At 47.7% G+C, this 23074-nt stretch overlaps 1 protein-coding gene across 1 annotated transcript; it reads right to left on the bottom strand.

Annotated features, from left to right (window-relative positions):
• Positions 1-1041: 1041 nt before the first annotated feature.
• On the bottom strand, positions 1042-21395 carry C5ar1 (complement C5a receptor 1). The gene is made up of 2 exons (XM_004672781.2): positions 21330-21395; positions 1042-2242 (listed from the first exon to the last, which is right to left on the bottom strand). Exons 1-2 carry the CDS (start codon positions 21330-21332, stop codon positions 1193-1195), a joined length of 1053 nt encoding a protein of 350 aa, XP_004672838.2. The 5' UTR covers positions 21333-21395; the 3' UTR covers positions 1042-1192.
• Positions 21396-23074: the final 1679 nt, after the last annotated feature.

Genomic DNA, 23074 nt, shown 5'->3' with positions numbered 1-23074 from the left:
GTAGCACATCTCCATCTCATTATTATTTTAGTATTTATTACTTGATAGAATGAGGAGAGAGAGAGAAAATAGGTGCCCTAGAGCCTCCTGCCTCTGCAAACAAACTGCAGACATGTGGTCATTTGATGTGTCTGGCTTTACCTGGTCCTGGGAAATCAAACCCAATCGTGTAGCCTTTGCAAGCAAGCACTTTTAACTGCTGAGCCATCTCTCCAGCCCTTTAGTTTTTCTTTTTTAAAAAAAATCAACTAGGCAATGCCTAGCTGTTTCTAAACAGCTCAGAACATTAAGCATTGTTGGCTCCATTGAGTAACATTCTTTGTTCTGCAAGGTAGGTTTCACTCCTGCCTAGGCCGACCTGAAATTCACTATGTAGTCTCAGGATGGCCTTGAACTCACGGTGATCCTCCTACCTCTGCCTCCCGAGTGCTGCGATTAATGGCATGTGCCACCACCCCCGGCTTTGAGTAACATTTTTTAAATTTTTTTAATTCTTATATATTATTTATTTATTTATTTAAGAACAACAGAGAGAGAGAGAGAGAGAGAGAGAAAGAGGCAGAGAGAGAGAATGGGCGCACCAGGGCCTCCAGCCACTGCAGACAAACTCCAGATGTGTGCGCCACCTTGTGCATCTGGCTTACGTGGGTCCTGGGGAATCGAGCCTCACACCAAGGTCCTTAGGCTTCACAGGCAAGCGCTTAACTGCTAAGCCATCTCTCCAGCCCTGGAGCAGTAGTCTTGAAATGACAAAATTATGGACATCAAAGGTGGGCCAGGCGTGACAGCACACATCTGCAATCCCAGCACTTGGGAGCTGGAGTCAGGAATATGGAACTTTCAAGTTCAAGTTGAGCTACACAGTGAATCAAGTCCAGGCCCTGAATCAAAAAGTCAAAAGGAGGAAGAAAGGAAAGGGGAATGGAAAAGGAGGAGGGAGAGGAGATGGAGAAGAAGAGGAGAGAAAGAAGGAGAGTAGCAGAGGATTAGGAGGGGAGAAAGAGAAAGAAGAGAGAGAAGGAGATAAGAAAAGAAGGGAAGGAGAGGAGGGGAAAAAGAAAGGGATAAGGAAAGGCGAGGGAGGAGAAGAGGCAGGGAAGGAGAACAAGGAGAGGAGAGGAGAAAAGGGGAGGAAGGCAGAGAAGGAGGGCTACAAAAGAAAGGTGGCATTGGATCAGGGGTGGCCTTCTCTCTACACCGCTTGGGTCTTCTGGGTCGCGGTGTCCACTGTGGAGCGTGTGAAGGTCTTGCTGTCTCTGCCCAGCGTGTCCTCGGTCAATACATTGCGGATGAGGCTGGGGAGGGACCTGCGCAGCCGGCCATGGAAGCCCTGTCCGGCCATCACGTAGATAATGGGGTTGATACAGCAGTTGACGTAGGCCAGGGAAATGAACAAGGAGTCCACTTTCTGTGACCGCCTGAAGACAGGCGAGGATGAGTGGAACACGGCCATCAGCGTCCCATTCACCTGGTAGGGCAGCCAGAAGACAAAGAAGCTGGTGACCACGGCCACCACCACCTTGAGCGTCTTGGTGGAGCGGGTGGCCCTGCGACTCCAGGTCCGGAGCAGGAGGAAGGTGTAACAGATGCTGAGGGTCAGCAAGGGCCACACGAACCCCAGGATCAGCCGCAGGAAGGCCACAGCCTTCTCAGTGCGCCCACTGTCTTTACCGTAGTTCACACCACACGTCCTCTTGGAGGCGAAGGGCTCCACGCTCACTTCCCGGTAGATGAACGACGGGATCGTGAGCAGGAAGGCGAAGCACCAAGCCGCCCCGCAGGCCCCCCACGCCAAGCCTGCTCCTCGGACCTTCTGACACCAGATGGGGTTGAACACCAGCAGGAAGCGATCGGCGCTGATGGCGGCCAAAAGCAGGATGCTGGCGAACATGTTGAGTAGGATGAGCGAGGGCAGGACGCTGCAGGCGACCGCGCCAAAGGGCCAGTGGTTGTGCTGAACAATGGATGTGAACAGGATGGGCAGGGCCAGGCACGACAGGAGGTCGGCCACCGCCAGGTTCAGAAACCATATGGCATTGATGGTTCTTCTGGCCTCGAATGCCGTCACCCAGACCACCAGGGAATTGCCTGGCACTCCCACCAGGAAGACAAAGGTGAAGATGATCAGAGCTATGATGTCCTGAGGACGCAGATAAACGGGAGCATCATCTACTGGGACGTTGGGGTTCAGCGTCCCATCCAGGTAGTTGGGGTAATCAGTGAAATTGGTATCCATGGAGTCCTAAGAATCAAAGACAGCATCAGAGGTCACACCCCCATCCTTGCAGGCACCTCCTCACTGCTGACACAAAGCACCCCACTAAAAGCTTGTGGGATGGAAGGGCTTATGTTGGCTGATAGACTCAAGGGCAACCTCCATGACGGCCAACATCAGGTGGGCAGCAATGTCGGACAACAGTCGGGGGACAGTGCGCCAAACACTGGCAAGGGGAAGCTGGCTCTAGCAGCCATAAGCCAGCCCCCAACCACGCTCCTCTAACGAGGTTCCGACTCCCAAATTGCCATCAGCTGGGGACCTAGGATTCCGCGCACAGGAGTATTGTGGGGGACACCTTAAGCGAACCACCACACCATGTCCTGAGCTTGTCCTAAGCCATGTAGTTCTGTCACTGTTACAAGTGGCTTGGTGACGTTGTTCCATTTCTGAGCCTCAGCCTTGCCGTGGGGCTGCTGAGGGCTGAGTCAGTTGGGGTGTGGTACTATTTGTGAAATGCTTCCTTGGTGATGGCTGCCCCTCCACATTACCACCTCCACCTCCACACATTCATGGACTGCCCCACAGCGCAGCAAAGAAATGTTTAAACCCCGGCCTTAGGGGCTGGAAAGATGGCTTGGTGGCTAAAGGCATTTGCTTGCAAAGCCTGCTGGCCTGTGTTCAACTCCCAAACCACCCATGTGAGCCAGATGCCAAAAGAGGTATAGGCACCTGGCATTCATTTGCAGTGGCAAGAGGCCCTGGCATACCCATACACATTTTAAACAAATGAACAGTCTTTATTAAAAACACCCTAGGATCTACGTTTTTGGATAATGACACACCCAGCAGCCATAGACTGTTACTAGAAAAATTTCAGTGTCCGCGGTGGGATACCTTCCAATGAGTTTTTGACAAGGGAGGTTCCTGATGTCCCCAAAACATTACAAGCTATTGCAAAGGTTCTTGGTTTCCCACCAGGGACAGATAATAAGACCCTATTGCTGAAGACTTCGTATGCCTGGGCTGCAAGGTCACCAAGAAAGCAAACTGGGGCTGAGCTGAAAACCTCTTCCCAGTAGACCAGCTAACAGAAAGCTGGAAAAAGCTGCACTGCGTGCAGCCTTATGGGAGACAGAAGCCATCAGAGATGAAAACAATGGATATTGCAAGCCTGAAGTATGGCCAGACAGGCCCAGTGAGCCAATGGGTGCAATAGTGGCATATTTGTTATGGGGGAAACCAACCGCTCTCTAATTGGACTGGAGACCCGCTCTATGGGAGGGAATACATGCCTGGTACTGAAAACCTAACCAAAAGCCTATGGCAGGGGAGGTTATGAGCATTAGGAGTGTAAAGCCTGCTCTTGTCTGGCTAAATACGTATATTATGCTCATCAAACTGCCCTGTAAGCACTTTACTTAATGTTCATACTTAACAATGCTACTCTCACTTTTGGTTAGAGAAGTTTCTCTTGCAGATGGTGGTGACCACTGGAATGACCCAGAAGGTACCATGGTGCTGAGAAGACGTGACGGAGGAATGTTCAACACTGAAACATCTCTACCACACCTTGCGAGGCTCAGGGTCCGTTGCAGAAGAGGTGTGGAAAGAATGGTACAGCTGAAGGAAAGGGAGGACGGATTACGATGCAACCGCCCAGAGCAGAAACTGGCCTTGGAATCCGGGACTTCGCAGCGCTTCCCACCACCTTCACAAGGCCCGAGAACAGGAGGGAGCGGTGAGGACACCGAAATTAAAGAGAGACTATGGAGAGGGGGGTCTGATGGGGTGTGGAGTCGTGAGGGGAACGTGGGGGAGGGGAGGGAATTATCACGATTTCTTGCCTATAAGTATGGAAGCTATCAATAATTTTAAAGAAAACAAAAATTGTAGGGCTGGCAGATAGCTCAGTACTTAAAGGCATTTGCTTGCAAAGCCTGCTGGCCTTGGTTCAACTCCAAAACTACCCATGTGAGCCAGATGCCAAAAGTCGTGTGAGCATCTGGAATTCATTTGCAGTGGCAAGAGGCCCTGGCATGCTCATGCACATTTACAATTTTATTTTATTTATTTTTTTAAAGTTAATTTTTATTTATTTATTTGAGAGAAAGAGAAAGAGGCAGAGAGAGGGAGAATGGGCATGCCAGGGCCTCCAGCCACACTGCAAATGAACTCCAGACTCATATGCCCCTTTGTGCATCTGGCTTACATGGGTCCTGGGGAATCGAATCGAGGTCCTTTGGCTTTGCAGGCAAATGCCTTAACCACTATCTTTCCAGCCCTATTTAATTAATTAATTTATTTGCAAGCAGAAAGAGAGAGAGGAGATAGACAAAGAAGGGGCATGCCAGGGCCACTAATTGGATAAACAAACTCCAGATGCATGTGCCCCTTGTACATGTGGCTTATATGGGTACTGAGGAATTGAACCTGGGTCCTTTGGCTTTGCAGGCAAGTGCCTTAATTGGCAAGCCATCCCGCCAGCCCTCTTACACATTTTAAATAAATAAATAGTCTTTTAAAAAATCTAGGGGGCTGGAGAGATGGCTTAGTGGTTAAGCGCTTGCCTGTGAAGCCTAAGGACCCCGGTTCGAGGCTCGGTTCCCCAGGTCCCACGTTAGCCAGATGCACAAGGGGGCGCACGCGTCTGGAGTTCGTTTGCAGAGGCTGGAAGCCCTGGTGCGCCCATTCTCTCTCTCTCCCTCTATCTGTCTTTCTCTCTGTGTCTGTCTCTCGCAAATAAATAAATAAAAAAAAATCTAGGGCTGGGAGTTAGCTCAGTTGCTAAAGGCATTTGCTTGTAAAGTCTGCTTTCCCAAGTTCAGTTCTCTGGTCCCCAAATGAACCAGATGCAGCAAGTAGCGCATTCATCTGGAGTTCATTTGCAGTAGCAAGAAGTCCTAGTAGTATGCTCATTTATTCTCTCTCTCCTTGCAAATAAATAAGTAAGAATATAAAACAAGGACTGGAGAGATGGCTTAGCAGTTAAGCACTTGCCTGTGAAGCCTAAGGACTCTGGTTCGAGGCTAGATTCCCCAGGACCCACGTTAGCCAGATGCACAAGGGGGCACATGCTTCTGGAGTTCATTTGCAGTGGCTGGAGACCCTGGCGTGCCCATTCTCTGTATTTGCCTCTTTCTCACTCTGTTGCTCTCAAATAAATAAATAAATAAATAATTGTTTTTATTGATTGGTTGACTTGTTTCTTTTATTTCACTTATTTATTGGCAAGTGTGTATTGTGGGCACAGGGGCATGCCAAGGACTCTTGCCATTGGATATGAATGCCAGACGCATGTGCTACTTGTGTCCTGCTTTAGATGGGTGCTGGGGATTGACCCCAGCCATCAGGCCTTGCAAGAAAGTGCCTTTAACCACTGAGCCATCTCCCCAGCCCCACTTGTTGGGTATTTGCAGCCACGGTCTTGCTATGTACCCCAGGCTATCCTCCAACTCATGGTAAACCTATTTCTACCTCTTTTGTTTGTTTGTTTGTTTTCTGAGGTAGGGTCTTGCTCCAGCTCAGGCTGACCTGAAATTCACTATGTAGTCTCAGGTTGGCCTCGAACTCTCGGCAATCCTCCTACCTCTGCCTCCCGAGTGCTGGGATTCAAGGCGTGCGCCACCACGCCCGGCTCTATTTCTACCTCTTAAGTGCTAGAATTATAGGCGTGAGCCGCAACGCTCAGCTCAAATCCAAACTGCAGATAAACATAGACTGCTGTTGTCTGGTTTGAGTGGCCCTGAAGCTCCCCTCAGTCCAGAGTTTGAGTCACCATCAGGGGGTGTGTTCATGCAGGGGAAGTGTGACCTGCAAGCACACTGGGCAACGTGGACCTTTATGAACAATGGTAAGTGCTTTGTGAGTGTGTGTGCATGTGTGTGTGTACATGTCTGTGTGAATGTCTGTATGCATGTAGGCATGTGTGTGTTTGTGTGTGTAAAAGCCAGAGATCAGTAATGGGTGTTTTCCTCAGTTACTTTCCAACTTATTTTTTATTTTTATTTTTGTTTTCATTTTTACCTTTATTTATTTGAGAGCGACATACAGGAGAGAAAGAGGCAGATATATGTATATGGGCGCGCCAGGGCCTCCAGCCACTGCAAACAAACTCCAGATGTGTGCGCCCCCTTGTGCATCTGGCTAACGTGTGTTCTGGGGAATCAAGCCTCAAACCCAGGTCCTTAGGCTTCACAGGCAAGTGCTTAACTGCTAAGCCATCTCTCCAGCCCTATTTTTATTTTTTAAAAATATTTTATTTGTTTATTTATTTGAAAGAGAGGGAGTGAAGCAGATAGAGAGAAAGAGAGAGAATGGACACACCAGGGCCTCTAGCCACTGCAATGAACTCTAGACGCATATGCCACCTTGTGCATCTGGCTTTATGTGGGTACTGGGGAATCAAATCTGGGTCCTTAGGCTTTCTTGGCAAGAGCCTTAACCACTAGGCCATCTCTCCAGTCCTATCTTAATTTTTTTTGTTTTTGTTTGTTTTTCAAGGTAAGATTTCACTCTAGCCCAGACTGACCTGAAATTCATTATAGAGTCTCAGGGTGGCCTCAAACTCACAGTGATCCTCCTACCCCTGCTTCCTGAATACTGGGATTAAAGGCGTGCGCCACCACACCCAGCCCTAGCTTAATTTTTGAGACAGGCTCACCAATTTGGCTAAACTAACTAGCCAGCCAGTCCCAGGGACCCTCCTATCTCTACTTCCCCAGCCCCCTGTGGCTGTTTTTAAGGGCTTTATTGGGCTGGAGAGATGCTCGGTGGTTAAAAGCATCTGCTTGCAAACCTGCCAGCCAGAATTCGACTCTTCAGCACCCAGGTAAAGCCATACACAAAGTGAGGCCTGCATCTGTGATCCCAACACACCTTCAGGGATGGGTGGCAGAGCCAGGAGAACCCAAAAGCTTGCAGGCCAGCTAGACTGGGACACATGTAGTGAAGCGGCAAAACGAACAACAACAACAAAAGAACTCAAGGGAAGCCAGGTGCGGTGGCGCACGCCTTTCATCCCAGCCGGCGGGAAGCAGGGGTAGGAAGATCGCTGTGAGTTCGAGGCCACCCTGAGCCTACATAGTGGATTCCAGGTCAGCCAGGGCTAGTGCGAGACCCTACCTAAAAGAAAAAAAAGAAACGCCACCAAGGGGAGACACTGTCTCAAACACCCTGAAGCTGTCTTCACACCTCCACATGTACTACACGGCATGTGAACACTCATACGCACACACATCACAGATATGCACAAGTACATACATGTGCATGCTTACACATAATAAAATAAAAAGAATGCTTTTAAGTGGGTATGGTGGCATGTGTCTGTAATCCCAGTACTTGGGAGGTGGAGGCAGGAGGATCAAGAGTTCAGGGTCTCAGCCTAGGCTAGAGACTCTACCTCAAAAAACCAAAGGGGGAAAAAAAAAGAGTTCAGGGTCATCCTTGGCTACACAGGACCCACGTAAGCATGGACGAGGTGGAGCATGCATCTGGAGTTTGTTTGCAATGGCTGGAGGCCCTGGCGTACCCATTCTCTCTCTCTCTCTCTCTCTCTCTCTCTCTCTCAATAAATAAATCAAATATTTATTTTTTTTTAAAAGAGACAAACTAGCTGGGCATGGTGGTGCATGCCTTTAATCCCAGCACTTGGGAGGCAGAGGTAAGAGGATTGCTGCAGATCAGCCTGAGCTAGAGTGAGACCCTACCTTGACAAACCAAAAAAAAAAAAAAAAAAAAAGGATACTAACTGCTTTGGGACTACAAAAGTAATAAGAATTTAGAGCACTGGAGAGATTGCTCAATGGTTAGATGTGCTTCCTGTGCTAACATGAGGGTCTGAGGCTGACCTGAGACTGCCCAAGTTCAAATCTCCAGGTCCCTCATAAAACAGCGGTACATGACCTTGCTTGTCTCAATAAACCAGCTGGGGATAGAGCAAGGCAGCCAGCATTGACCTGCAGCCCACATGCACTCACACATGCACAGGCTCACACGTACACATGTGAACACACACATGCACTCACACATGCACAGGCTCACACGTACACATGTGAACACACACATACACTCACACATGCACAGGCGAAAACACACACATGCGAACACACATATACACAGAAAGTAGAATCAAAACAAACTTTTGAGCCAGGCATGGTGGCACATGCCTATAATCCCAGCCTTGGGGACGCTGAGGCAGAAAGATCACAAGCTCAAGGACAGTGTGGGATACACAGTAGATTACAGAAAATGGATGGATGGACAATGGGCAAATAGATAATAGATAGAACTGATGGAACACATGATAAATTGTCTCTGGTGGTACATGCCTGTAATCCTAGCACCCAGGAGGTAGAGGCAGGATGATCAGGAGTTCAAGGTCATCTCTGGCTACATAGAGAATTTGAGGCTAGCCTGGGCTACATGAGACCCTACCATATACATATATATGTATATATCTCTGTGTGTATTTTTATTTATTTATTTGAGAGCATGAAAGAGGCAGAGAGAAAGAGAGAGAAAGAGTGAGAGTGAGAAAAAGGGAGAGAGAGAAGGAGAGGGAGAGAATGGGTGGGCCAGGGCTTCTAGCCACTGTAAATGAACTCCAGATGCATCCGCCACCTTGTACATCTGGCTTACATGAGTCCTGAGGAATCAAACCTAGGTCCTTTGGCTTTGCAGGCAAGTGTCTTAACCAATAAGCCATCTCTCCAGTGTCAGGAGCTGCAGCCTCTCTTAGACCTCGGGAACTTCAGCTGCTCTTTGACCTCTTGACACAGAGGCAATTAATGTGAGGTAGGCACCAGGTACAGAGGCCTTATCGTACAGCCTACAAGAACCAGGTGCCAGACACAGAGACATTAGTTATCGTATGGCCCTGGTGAAGCTGACTTTAGACATGTAGGCATTATCAAGAAAGATGCTTATTCTGTATATAAGCTTGTGTCTGCCTGAATAAACCTGAGCCTTGATCAGAGCTTGTCTTGGCTCCATTCCTTGTGTTCTTGTCTCCAATCCATTCCCACTCCCTCCTTCGGGGTCTGTTTCGACTTCCGTGCTGCAGGCTGGCACAGTCAGCCCCTACCTTTTTTTTTTCTTTTTTTTTTAAGTAGATGGATGGAGCAGGACATGGTGGCGCATGCCTTTAATCCCAGCACTCTGGGAGGCAGAGGTAGGAGGATTGTCATGAGTTCAAGGCCACCTGAGACTACATAGTGAATTCCAGATCAGCCTGAGCTAGACTGAGACCTACCTCAAAAAAAAAAATTTAAAAAAAAAAAAAAATATATATATATATATATATATATATATATATATAGAGAGAGAGAGAGAGAGAGAGAGAGAGAGAGAGTCGGGTGTGGTGGCACACGTCTTTAATTCCAGCACTTGGAAGGCAGAGGTAGGTGGATTGCCATGAGTTTGAGGCCACCATGAGACTACATAGCAAATTCTAGATCAGCCTGAGCTAGAGTAAATTCCTACCTCAAAAAGAAAAGAAAAGAGTAGATGAATGGGTAAAAATGAGATGATGGATAGATGATAGAGAATGGGGTGGATGGGTAGATAGAGAGATAGAACATAGTAAGCAGGCAGACAATGTGAAGAATCTGAACAAAAAACAGAGCTTTAGAGATGACTTAGCAGTTAAGGTGCTTGCCTGTGAAGCTTAAGGACCCAGGTTTGATTCTCCAGGCCCTGTGTAAGCCATATGCACATGGCGGCACATGTGTCTGGATTTTGTTTGCAGTGGCTAGAGGCCCTGGTATACCTATTCTCACTCTCTTTCTCTGTCTGTCTCTTATAAATAAACAAACAAACAAATAAATAATAAATCTTTAAAAAAAACGTGGAAGCTGGGAGTGGTGGCACATGCCTTTACTCCCAACACTTGAAAGGCTGAAGAAGACAGTAAGTTCAAAGCCAGCTTGGGCTCCAGAGTGAGTTTCAGCCTTGGCTAGAATGGGATCCTACCTTGAACAAATAAAACAAATACATATGGGGGAGGGGGGAGCGGCGGGAAAAGTGGCTCAGCGGTTAAAGGCACTTGCCTACAAAGCTTGATGGCCCAGGTGTGACGCCCCAGTCCCCACGTAAAGCCACATACTCAAAGTGATGCGTGCGTGGGGGTGCATCTGCAGTGGCCGCAGGCCCTGGGGCACCCACGCGCATTCTTCCTCTGCCTCTTTTCTCAGTGTCATACATGGGACATGTGCTGGACAGATGGCTTAGTGGTTAAGGCACTTGCCTACAAAGCCTGAGGACCCAGGTTCGATTCTCCAGAACCCACATAATCCAAATACACATGGTGGTGCCTGTGTCTGGAGTTCCTTTGCAGTGGTTCAGAGGCCCTGGAGCACCCTTCCTTCCTTCCTTCTTCTTTCCCTCCCTCCCTCCCTCCCCTCTTTCCTCTACATCTTTCTCTCTCCCTCTTTTTTTTGTTTTGTTTTTTTTCGAGGTAAGGTCTCACTCTGGCCTAGAGTGACCTGGAATTCACTCTGTAGTCTCGGGCCGGCCTGGAACTCACTGTGATCCTCCTACCTCTGCCTCCTGAGTGCTGGGATTAAAGGTGTGTGCCACCACGCCCGGCTCTCTCTCTTTTAAATACATAAATAAATGAAAATGAAATATTTAAAATATGTGGGACTTTAGAATGGCACACACCTATAACGCTGACATCCAGAGGGCTGACACGGGGGTGTTCAGGAGTTCCAGGCTAGTCTAGGCCTCATAGCCAGACTTGTTTCAATAGTAATAACAATAAGGAAGTGTATACTTCTTATACTATTCTTATAATATTTTTGCAATTCAAAAATATTTCAGGGGCTGGAGAGATGGCTTAGTGGTTAAGGCTCATGCCTGCGAAGTGTACAGACCCAGGTTCCATTCTCCAGGTCCCACATAAGCCAAATACGCAAGGTGGCCCATGCATCTGGAGTTTGTTTACAATGGCTGGAAGCCCTGGAGCGCCCATTCTCTCTCTCTCTCTCTCTCTCTCTCTCTGTTTCTAATAAATAAATAAGTAAAAATCTTCTTTTACAAAAAAGTATTTCAGAGGAGTTTATGTGTTTGAAATACTGCCATTGACAGAGTCCTTGGCTCTGGCCCCGCCCTACCCTGGTTCCCCCTCAACACACTTGCTACCCGGGGTTCTCCCCATACTCCTCAGGGTCCCCCACGCAAGTCACTCAAAGGTCAACAGCAGGCCCCGCCCGAGACCACACAGTGCGCTCAGCCGCACGGCTCCCTGGCTTGTTTGTGTTTCCGTCTCCCTCCCACGCTTGCTTCCCCGCTGGGGGTTCCTCCAGCTCCGGGCTGTGCTTGACTCAGACCCCCAAGGCAGGGCCTCTTATCTCTGCTGGCCTTTCCTCCCTCGTGACCTCGTGAGGCAGATAAAGACGCTGATTCAGGACTGGAGAGAAACCTCGGTGGTTAAAGGCGCTTGCTTGCAAAGCCTGCAGGCCTGGGTTTGATTCCCCAGTACCCACATAAGGCCAGATGCACAAAGTGGTGCAAGTGTCTCGAGTTCATTTGTAGTGGCAAGAACACCCATATTAATCCTTTCTCTTTCTCTCTCTCTCTCCCCACCCTGCAAAGGCACATGCCTATAATCTCAGGCTGGGAATGCTGGGGCAGGAGAACCTTGAATTTGAGGCCAGCCTGGGCTACATAGCCAAATCCTGTCTAAAAACCAGGGAGCGGGGCGATGGCTCAGTTTGTAAAGTACTTGCAAGTATGAGGACCTACGCCACGATCCCTGATTCACACCTCTTAAATGCCAGGCAGGTATTGTGGGCTGCCTGTGACCCCAGCGCTTCATGCCAGACGGCAGGGTGGCACCAGGGAAGGTGGAGACAAGGGATCCTGGTCAAGCTAAGGCTGCCAGTCCTTGAGCTCTGGGCTCAGGCGCGAAAGACCCTGTCTCGGTAAATAGTGTGGAAAGTGATTGGGGATGACGTCAACGTCAGCCAGCGATGTGCACACACCCGCATGCATGCACAGCCACACCACACAGGTGCCCACATACACACACACACAGGATAATAACAACAAACAGGGCTGGAGACATGGCTTAGCAGTTAAGAATGGGTGTGCCAGAGCCTCCTGCTGCTGCAAACGAATTCCACATTTAGTTACCATTGTACATCTGAACCAGCTTTAACAACAACAAAAGAAAAACAAACCAGCATACAGAGTTGATAAAGAAAACACCCCAGGCCAGATGTGGTAGTGCATGCCTTTAATCCCAGCATTTAGGAGGCAGTGGTAGGAGGATCACTGTAAATTCAAGGACAGCCTGAGACTACACAGTGAATTCCAGACCAGTCTGGGCTAGAGCAAGACCCTACATTAAAAAAACAAAAACATATAATCATGGAAAATGTTAATAAAAATTTAAAAAAAACAAAAACAACAACAACAACAACAAAAATAAAACCTGGCTGGAGAGATGGCTTAGCAGTTAAGGCATATGCCTGCAAAGCCAAAGGACCCCAGTTCAATTCCCCAGCAACCATGTAGGCCAGATGCACAAGATGATACATGCATCTGGAGTTTGTTTGCAGTGGCTGGAGGCCCTGGCGCACCCATTCTCTCGTTTCTGTCTGCCTTTTTCTCTCTCACTCTCTCAAATAAACAAATAAAATTTAAAAAGAAAACAGAAAAACATCCTGGAGAAGTAAAATGGCAGGGGCTGAGGAGACTTCTCAGTGTGTAAAGTGCTTGCTGAGGACCTGAGTCCTGAACCCCACAAAAAGCCAGAAGGAGATGGAGACAGAACGTCAGTGAATAATGCTTCAGGAGGTGGAGGGATGGCTTAGTGGTTAAGGCGTTTGACTGTGAAGACAAAGGACCCAGGTTCAATTCCCAGGACCCACGTTAGCCAGATGCACAAGGAGACGCATGCATCTGGAATTTGTTTGCAGTGGCTGGAGGCCCTGATGTACCCATTCTCTCTCTCCCTCTTTCTCTATCAAATAAATAAATAAATAAATAAAATATATATATATACACACATATATATGATTTATAATGGAAGATGAGGATCAGCACCCAAAGGGTTTCCTCTGACCTCCACATGTGATGTGCATTGTGGCACACATGTGCCTGAGCATGCACACACATGAAAATGCACACACACACATCGCATAATACACACATTGTACATGCACTTGTATGCCAAAAACATTAAATAACTAGCCTGGCATGTCAGTGGGCACCTGTAATCCCAGTGCTGGGGAGGTGGAGACCGGGATCTCTCAGGCTCACTTCCTTGCTGGTCTAGCAGCATCAGTGAACTAAACCAGGTAGAGAATGACTGAGTGGGACACCCAGTGTCTCCCTCTGGCCACCACATACACGCATACCCGCGTGGATGCACACACATGAACGGGCATGCACACACATACCTGCACCAAAAAAAATCAAGTAGATAGCAGCCCTATCTGATAGAAGTTTCTATGGTGATGGAAATGCTCTGGTCTGTGAGATCCAACGTGGCAACCACCAGCCACATGTGGACACTGAGGCCCTGAGACGAGGCTAGACCACCAGCCTTTATCTACCTATCATTTTAACAGCCATTAGAGAGCCACTGTGAGCCGCAAGGGCACCTGAGTGCCAGGCCTGGGGGAAGCTGCTTCCCAGATGTGCTCTTGTTAGTTACCGCAAACTCAGCACCGCAAGGACACCTCACAGTGAACGTTCCTATGTTTACACGCTCATTTAAAAACTATTTTATTTTTATTTATGAGAGAGAGAATGGCCACACCAGGGCCTCCAGCCACTGCAAACAAACTCCAGACACATGTGTCACCATGTGCATCTGATTTATGTGGGTTCTAGGGAATTGAACTTGGGTCCTTAGATTTCGCAGGCAAGTGCCTCAACCACTGACTCATCTTTCCAGCCCACAGGCTCCGTTTTTTTTGAGGTAGGGTTTCACTCTATCCCAGGTGGACCTGGAAGTCACTATGAAGTTTCAGGCTGGCCTCGAACTCACAGCAATCCTCCTACCACCTCCTCCTGAGTGCTGGGATTAAAGGCGTGCGCCACCACGCCTGGCTGTGCTCATGGTGTTTTGGTTTTGTTTTGTTTGTTTGTTTGTTTTTTGAGGTAGGGTCTCACTCTGGTCCAGGCTGACCTGGAATTCACTCTGTCATCTCAGGGTGGCCTTGAACTCATGGCAATCCTCCTACCTCTGCCTCCTGAGTGCTGGGATTAAAGGCGTGAGCCACCATGCCCAGCCTGTTTTTTTTTTTTTTTTTTTTTTAAGGCAGGATCTCATATAGGCCAGGCTGACCTTGAGCCTACTACTGTGCAGGCCCAGGATAACTTTGAATTCCTGATTTTACTGCCCCCCACTTCCCAAATGCTGAGATTACAGACATGTGCTACTACATCCAGATTTCTGGGCTGTTTTCATATATTATGTCATTAATTCACACAACAGACCTAAGAGGGCTATTGCTGCTGTAAGACCCATTCCACAGATGAGCAAAGTGAGGCTCCAGAGAGGGCAGGAGATAGTCCCAAATCATGTCTGTTATCAAGAACAGAGATAGGGGCTGGGGAGATGGCTTAGCGGTTAAGCGCTTTTCTGTGAAGCCTAAGGACCCCAGTTCGAAGCTCAATTCCCCAGGACCCACCTTAGCCAGATGCACAAGGGGGCACAAGCATCTGGAGTTCATTTGCAGTGGTAGAAACCCTGGCGTGCCCATTCTCTCTCTCTCTCTCTCTCTCTCTCTCTCTCTCTCTCTCTCTCTGTCACTCTTAAATAAATAAAAAGTAAAAGAAAAAAACAAGAGATAGGAGACCTTTCTAGAAACAAACTCCAGAGCCCTCTCTTTGAAAGGCTCCCAGACCTAACAAATGGTGGAGATGGAAGGACCCAGGAAGGGAGAAAGGATGGGGAGGAGAAAGAAAAGAAAAAAAAAAAAAAAGAAAAGCAATAGGGGCGGGGGAGAAGGTCCAGTGGTTAAAGGTACTTGCTTGCAAAGCTTGCCCGCCCATGTTCAATTCCTCAGTATCTATGAAAGCCAGCGAGGCATTCATTCATTTGCAATGGAAAAGACCTTGGCACATACATACACACACCTGCGAGTAAACACATAAATAATTTTAAAGAGGGCTGGGGAGATGGCTCTGTGGTTAAAGGCACTTGCTGCTGGCCTGGTTCAACTCCCCAGCTACCCACCTAAATAAAACAGGACAGGAGTTCCCTTGCAGCAGCAAGAGGCAGTGGCGCGCATGCCCGTGCACATATATGAAAGCAAATAAATGAAGCCTTTAAGGTATTTTATTTATTATTTCTATGCAAGCAGAGAGAAGGAGAGAGGAGGAGAAAGTGTATATGCACAAGGGTCTCTTGCCACTGAAACAAATTCCAGACGCGGTGGCATCGTGTGCATCTGGCTTCATGTGGTTACTGGGGATTTGAACTTGGACTATTAGGCTTTGCAAGCAAGTGCCTTTAACCAGTGAGCCATCTCTCCAGCCCAATAAAGGCTTTTTTTCTTTTTTAAGTCCAAAGACTGGGGATGCTGCTTAATGGTATAGCACTTGCCTAGAACTCCCCAGTGAGGGGCTGGAGGCTCGGTGTCTGCATAGCTCTCGTACGAGCGTTTGCAAGGCCCTAACTTCCATCCCAAACAGCACTGTGGTAGTTTGACTAGATGGCCCCCAATATGTTCAGTGTTTTGTTATATATATTCAGTAGTTTCATCTGCAGCCACCTGGCTGGAGGTGATGTCACTGGGTGGATCTCAGGGTCCAGCCCGAAGGTGTGATGGTGGGGCTGAGATTCCAATCTAAAGATATGCAAAGTGTGCTTCTCTGGAGTTCCTGACGTGTGCTGTGTGGTTCTCCCTTCTCTCTCTGCTTGGACCTGTAAAGGCAGACCAGCTTCTTCTGCCAGTATGGAACTTCCCCTAGATCTGTAAGCTTCAATAAATCCCTTCCGCAGGCTGGAGAGATGGCTTAGTGGTTAAGCGCTGGCCTGTGAAGCCTAAGGACCCTGGTTGGAGGCTCGATTCCCCAGGACCCACATTAGCCAGATGCAGAAAGGGGTGTCTGGAGTTCATTTGCAGTGGCTGGAGGCCCTGGCATGCCCATTCTGTTTCCCTCTCTCTCTCTCTCTCTCTCCTCCCTCCTTCTGTCTGTCACTCTCAAATAAATAAATAAAACTAAACAACAAATTTAAAAAAATCCCTTTCTCCATAACTGTGTCTGGTCTGGAAGTTCATCTCAGTGAACCTGAAGCTGTCTGCTACAGAAATTGGTCCCTTGAGTGTGGTTCTAGAGAAACTGAATGATAAGGATGGATTTCCCTACCGGGCTTGGTGCTCTCTGGAGTTGCTTCTCCAACTTTGGTGCCACTAACGGCTCTACTGGTAACAAGGAGAGCACTTTTACTGGTAATAAGGAGGGCACTAATAATCCATGGTGTGAACTATTTAAAGAACTCCGTGAGATAGATGTATTTGGTGATCCTGAGTCGTATCTTGGGAAGGGCAAGGAATTTAGAGACTCTGTGTCTAAAACTTGAATATCTGTAGAAAAGTAAGATGAATGATAATGCTGGCTGGTTGCTTCTAGCAATTCTGGACAAACTATCAAGGGAAAAGCAGAAACTCAGAAAGGAAATTTCTAAGCTTAAGACCCGCATACACGATCTAAAGGTTTCTAAGGGAGCCCTGGAGGAGAGTCCTCTCTAGTCAGAACAGGGCTTAAACTGCAGTAAGCCAAACCCAGGCTGTCATTGTAAAGTGGCTTAACTTGCAACGGAAGCTCAATTCCCAGCCCCACAGGCTGTCGGAAGTTAAAGTGAGGGCACTGATCGGACGAGAGCGGGATCCTGTGACTTGGGATGGGGATGTGTGGGAAGACCTGAAGAATCTGGGAACAATGAGCTCTCAGGTTCTGAAGAAGCTGCTTTGCATGGAGACCTGAAGATGTTTTGGATGTACGAGGACTGTGCAATGGAATGCCCTGTTGGCCTGGGTTGGAAGTGTTCCCTGGCTGCTCTGTCCAGCTGGAGGGGCGGAATTGGAAAATCTGGAGACTGTCAGTCTCTAGTATATGGGAGTTGAACTGCAGAAGTTTCATGTTTGCTTGATGGTTGTAGAGTTTGCAGTGTTCCAGTCTCTCCCTGTTATGTCTTATAGCAGTTGGAAATGTTTGCTCTGTGCCTTTATATGTTGAAAGTATATAACTTGTTTGTTTGTACAGGACTCACAGCTAAGAGCCAACCTTACATCTCAGAGGAGACTTGGGGCTTTGGAACTATCTTAAGTTGGTCAAGACTGTGGGGACCTTTGAAAGTGGACTGAACACAGTATCCATTGTGTGACGGTTTTGAATCTACTGGGGGCCAGGGGCGGAATGTGGTAGTTTGAATAGGTGGCCCCCAATATAGCCAGTGTTTTATTAGTTTGTAGTTTGCATCTGAGGCCACAGGGCTGGAGGTGATGTCACTGGTGGATCTTAGGGTCCAGCCCTAAGGTGTGGTGGTGGGTTTGAGATTGCAATCTAAAGATATGCAAAGTGCCTAGTTCCTCTTGGGTTCTGGAAGTGTGCTGTGTGGTGTGGCCTTTTGGCTTGTGGTGTCTCTCTCTCTCTGGATCTGTGAAAGCAGGCCAGCTTCTTCTGCCATTATGGAACTTCCCCTGGATCTGTAAGCTTCAAAAAGTCCCTTCCTCCATAACTGTGCCTGGTCTGGAAGTTCATCTGAGCGAACCCGAAGCTGTCTGCCACAAGCACCAAAAAGGACAATAATAATTATATATAAATATACTGCTATTTGCAGATGGGGGGAGGGTGGAGGTCACATGCATGGAACTCTAACTATCAGGCATTGCTGGAAGAGCTACACAAGTTCTATCTAATCTAATTCTCTCAAGTAGTAAGTAATGCAAGTGTCATTTCTTTCATCACCCTCATCTCAAAGACAAGGAGAAGGACACCCGGAAAGGAAATGAGGTGTGGTGCTACACACCTGTAATCTCAGTGATCTGGAGGCCGAGGCGGGAGGGTTTTGAGTTTGAGGTTAGCCTGGGTTACCTACTGAGAACTTGTCTCAACAAAGGAGAATCCAGAAGGCAATTGTCCTCAGCTAGCACACACTAGAGGCAGAAGTTGAACTGGATTAGATATGGTCCCTCACCTCTAATCCTTCCCTGCCTTTTTTCCCTAAACTCCTGTTCTTGGGCTACTGTAGCCTGTTTCTGGAAATTTCTACCACACACTGGTCTCCAAGATTAGCTCTGGGGTGATGACAAGAAATGAAAGGCTCTAGGGTTGGCAGAGAATGACTTTCCCAGAATCCTCTTATGGCAAGGAAAAAGGGGGTGGGGGAGATGGCTCAGTGGTTAAAGGTACTTGCTTGTAAAGCCTGACATCTGGGTTTGAGTCCCCAGTACCCACATAAAGCCAGATGGCACATGCATCTGGAGTCTGTTTGCAGTGTCAAGTGGCCCTGGTGTGCCCATTCTCTCTCTTTTACAAATAAATAAATAAAAATATTAAAAAAAAAAACAGTCCTGGCAGGGCATAGTGGTGCATGCCTTTAATCCCAGTACCCAGGAGGCAGAGGTAGGAGGATTGCCCTGAGTTTGAGGCCACCCTGAGACTCTATAGGGAATTCCAGGTCAGCCTGAACTAGAGTGAGACCCTACCTCGAACAAACAAAAACAAACAAACAAAAAGACAGTCCTGGGGCTGGAGAGATGGCTTAGCAGTTAAGGCATTTGCCTGCAAAGCCAGAGGACCCTGGTTCGATTCCCCAGGACCCATGTAAACCAGATGCACAAGGAGGCGCATCCATCTGGAGTTCGTTTGCAGTGGCTGGAAGCCCTAGAGTGCCCATTTTTCTCTCTCTCTACCTCTCTCTCTCTCTCTCTCAAATAGACAAATAAAATATTTTTAAAAACCTATTCTGGATACCAGATTTCCTCAGAGTGGACTTCAGGAGTGGGAAGGAGGCATGAAGCAACTGCTGGCCCTCCCCATTCACAGCGTCTTCCGTTTCCCCTTTCAAGTAGATGAGGCAAAGCCAGATCTTCTATTAGCACAGGTACTAAATCGCAGCTCTGCCTCCCTGCTCAGGAGATGATACAATGGGGGAGGGTCCCCCGCTCAGCCCAAGATGGGCTCCGAGATCCATGAGGTGGCCTGACTCAAACACCAACCCCAGAGTCCAGCCATACTTTTTTTTTTCTGGGCCTCAGGTTTCCCCTCTCTAAAATCCAGAGCATCAGAAACGTCCTTGAAGTGACTGGACTGATCTTCCAACATCAGTCTTGGGGCTCTAGCTCCCCACTCTGACCTCTAAATTTCTCCACTTGTGACCCATTCTCTCTCTCTCCCTCTCTCAAACAAATAAAATAAAATAAAATAAAATAAAATAAAGTAAAATAAAAGAAAATAAAAACAAAGAAATAAACAGGTAAAAAATATTTCTCCATTTATGAGTATTTTCCCTTCAGTCCTGGCGATGGAACCCTGCGCCACGTGGATACCAGGCACTGAGCTGTATAACCTCACCTTACTCTAGTTTCTGACATCCTTTCACTCTTTCTTCTTTTATTGATTGTTGTTTTTTTGTTTTTTTGAAACAGAGTCTCCTGCATCCCAGGCTGGCTTCGAACTCCCTATGTAACTGAGGAAGCGGATCTTTCTGCCTCCACCTCTAGGATGCTGAGATGATGGGCAGGTGCCACCGCCCCTTGTTTTTGTGGTGCTGGGGGTGGAACCCAAGGCTTTCTGCATGCTGGGGAGCACTCTACCAATGAGTTACATCCACAGCTGCTATTTTGATTTTTTTTGTTTGTTTGCTTTGTTTCTCAAGGTAGGGTTTCACTCTAGCCCAGGCTGACCTGGAATTCACTATGTAGTCTCAGGGTGGCCTTGAACTCTTGGCCCTACCTCCTCTGTCTCCCGAGTTCTGGGATTAAAGGCGTGCGCCACCACGCCCGGCTCTATTTTGGAGAATGGGTATGCCAGGGCCTCTAACCACTGAGAACAAACTTTAGATGCATGTAACAATTTGTGCATCTGGCTGTATGTGGGTACTAGGGAATCGAACCTCAGTCCTTAGGTTTTTTTTCCAGGTAAATGCCTTAACCACTGAGCTATCTCTCTAGCCCTTATTGCTGTTTTTTTGTTTTTTTTTTTTAGGTAGGGCCTTACTTTAGCCTAGGCTGACCTGGAACTCACTATGTAGTCTCAGGCTACCCTCAAACTCACAGCACTCCTCCTACCTCTGCCTCCAGAGTGCTGGGATTAAAGACATGTGCCACCACACCCAGCTTGATTTTTATTTTTTTGCGGCAGGAGCTCACTAAGTTGCCGAGGCTGGCTTTGAACTCCCAACTTCCTGCTGCAGACTCTCCAGTGCTAGGATTACAGGCGTGTTCCACCACGCCCAACTAATCTGTACAATTCTCTTTTTGCTAGTTTGTTTGATTGGTTGGTTGGGTGGTTTTTGAGAGAGGGTCTCATGTAACCGAGGTTGGTCTGAAACAAAGTAACCCAGGCTGACTTCCAAATATAGCAGTCTTCCTGCTCCAGCTTCCTGAGTGCTAGGATTACAGGTAAGAGTCAGCATATCTGGCCAGTAGATTTTTTTTTTAATTTTTAATCTTTTTTTAAATTATTTTTTAATGAGAGAGAGGGGGAATTGGCATGCCAAGACCTCCATCCACTGCAATCAAACTCCAGATGCGTGCACCATCTGCGAGCATGTGTGAAACTTGCATACTGTGTCACCTTGTGCGGCTGGCTTATGTGGGACCTGGAGAGCCAGACATGGGTCCTTAGGCTTCTCAGGCAAGCGCCCTAACTGCTGAGCCGCCTGTCCAGCCACTGGCTTGTAGATTTTTGTAATCATCTTAATCTCTTGTAATCATCTCCCACATCAGGTTTCCCCACCCTGGAGAACCTTCTGGGGTCCCCAGCCCTGTGAGGTTGTCATGACTCCATGATCCCTTCACAGTCTCATTCCAGGGATACGCCTCACCTCCGATTGTGGGACTTTGGGATGAGCAAGAAGGACAGAGTTGGGAGGGAGGGAAGGAGTACAGAGTAAGAAAGGGAGAGGAAGGGAAAGGGACTCACTCACCATATCCTGGGCTCCTCCTGGCTCTGCGATGACCGATGATCAATGACTAAGGTCCCTGCTACTGCCTGGACTGTGGTTTCTAAAACCTCAAAGGGTGGTGTGGGCAGCTGGCAGGAAATGACAGTCTTATTTCTCTAGAGTCCCGATTGGTCCACACATGGGGTACCCTGGTTGGGGCTCCACCTCCCCGGCACTCACTCAGTGCACCCTAACCATTGCCTCCCAGGAAGAGGAGAGGTCAGACCTGGAAAACAGGAAGCTTCTTGTGTCAGAAGGGAGGAAGACAGCTACCAGGGACCTTCCCCATTGTGCCTCTGCTGTAAACGTCAATAAATATCCCTTCTTCCATAACTGTGCCTGGTTTGGAAGTTCATCCCAACAACGTGAGGCTGTCTGCTACAGGAGGTATCTCACAAAGTTAGAAATAAGAGCTCCTAAAGGAGCCAGCGGACTCCTGGGCATTGGGGTTTATTGCTGCTCTATTCATAATAGCTAAGAATTGGAATCAGCCTAGATGCCCATCGACTGATAAATGGGTGATGAAGATGTGGAGCATTCACACCATGGGATTTTTTAAATTAAACAAAGAAAGATTTATTTATTATTATTCTTATTTTAAACTTTTGGTTCATTTTTATTTATTTATTTGAGAGTGGCAGACAGAGAGAGAAAGAGGCAAATAGAGAGAAAGAATGGGTGCTCCAGGGGTCCTTAGGCTTCACAGGCAAGTGCTTAACTGCTAAGCCATCTCTCTAGCCCTATTTATTATTTTTTTTATTAACAACTTCCATGATTGTAAACAATATCCCATGGTAATGCCCTCCCTCCCCCACTTTCCCCTTTGAAACTCCACTCTCCATCATATCCCTTCCTCCTCTCAATCAGTCTTTTATTTTGATGTCATGATCTTTTCCTCCTATTATGATGATCTTGTGTAGGTAGAGTCAGGCACTGTGAGGTCATGGATATCCAGGCCATTTTGTGTCTGGGGCGAGCACGTTGTAAGGAGTCCTACCCTTCCTTTGGCTCTTACATTCTTTCTGCCACATCTTCTGCAATGGACCCTGAGCCTTGGAAGTTGTGATGGAGATATTTCAGTGCTGAGCACTCCTCTGTCACTTCTTTCCAGCACCATGATGCCTTCTGAGTCATCCCAAGGTCACTGCCATCTGAAAAGAGAAGATTCTCTACCAAAAGTGAGAGTAGCATTAATATACAGGGATGAACATTAACAGAAGTTCTTACTGGGTATTTTGATGAGCATAGTATATACATTTAGCCAGACAGCAGCAGATGTTACAACCCTAGAGCTCATGACTACCCTGTTATAGGTTTTCAGTATCAGGGATGTATTCCCTCCCATGGAGCTTGCCTCCAGTCCAATTAGAGGGCAATTGGTTTCCACTATGACAGATGTGCCCCTATTGCACCTGTTGGCTCATTTGGCCTGGCTGGCCAAATCTAAGGCTTAGATGCACAAGGTGGTGCATGCTTCTGGAGTTCATTTGCAGCAGCTGACCCTGGTACACATTCTCTCTCTATTTGCCTCTATCCCTCTCTCAAACATAAATAAAGATAAAATATAAAAAAAGATAATAAGGCTTGCAGTGTCCACTGTTGAGTATCTTCCCTGGTGATGTCTCTCCCCCCGCTTTGAACTGCATGCAGAATGGCTTCTTCCAGCTTTCTGTCAGCTGGTCTACATGGAGGAGGTTATCAGCTCAGTTCCAGCAGGATTTCTCAGT

This window comes from Jaculus jaculus, chromosome 14, assembly GCF_020740685.1.
Source record: "Jaculus jaculus isolate mJacJac1 chromosome 14, mJacJac1.mat.Y.cur, whole genome shotgun sequence".
NCBI lineage: Eukaryota > Metazoa > Chordata > Mammalia > Rodentia > Dipodidae > Jaculus > Jaculus jaculus.
The sequence above is the reverse complement of the archived record's forward strand: the minus strand, read 5'-3'. Positions and strand labels throughout refer to the sequence as shown.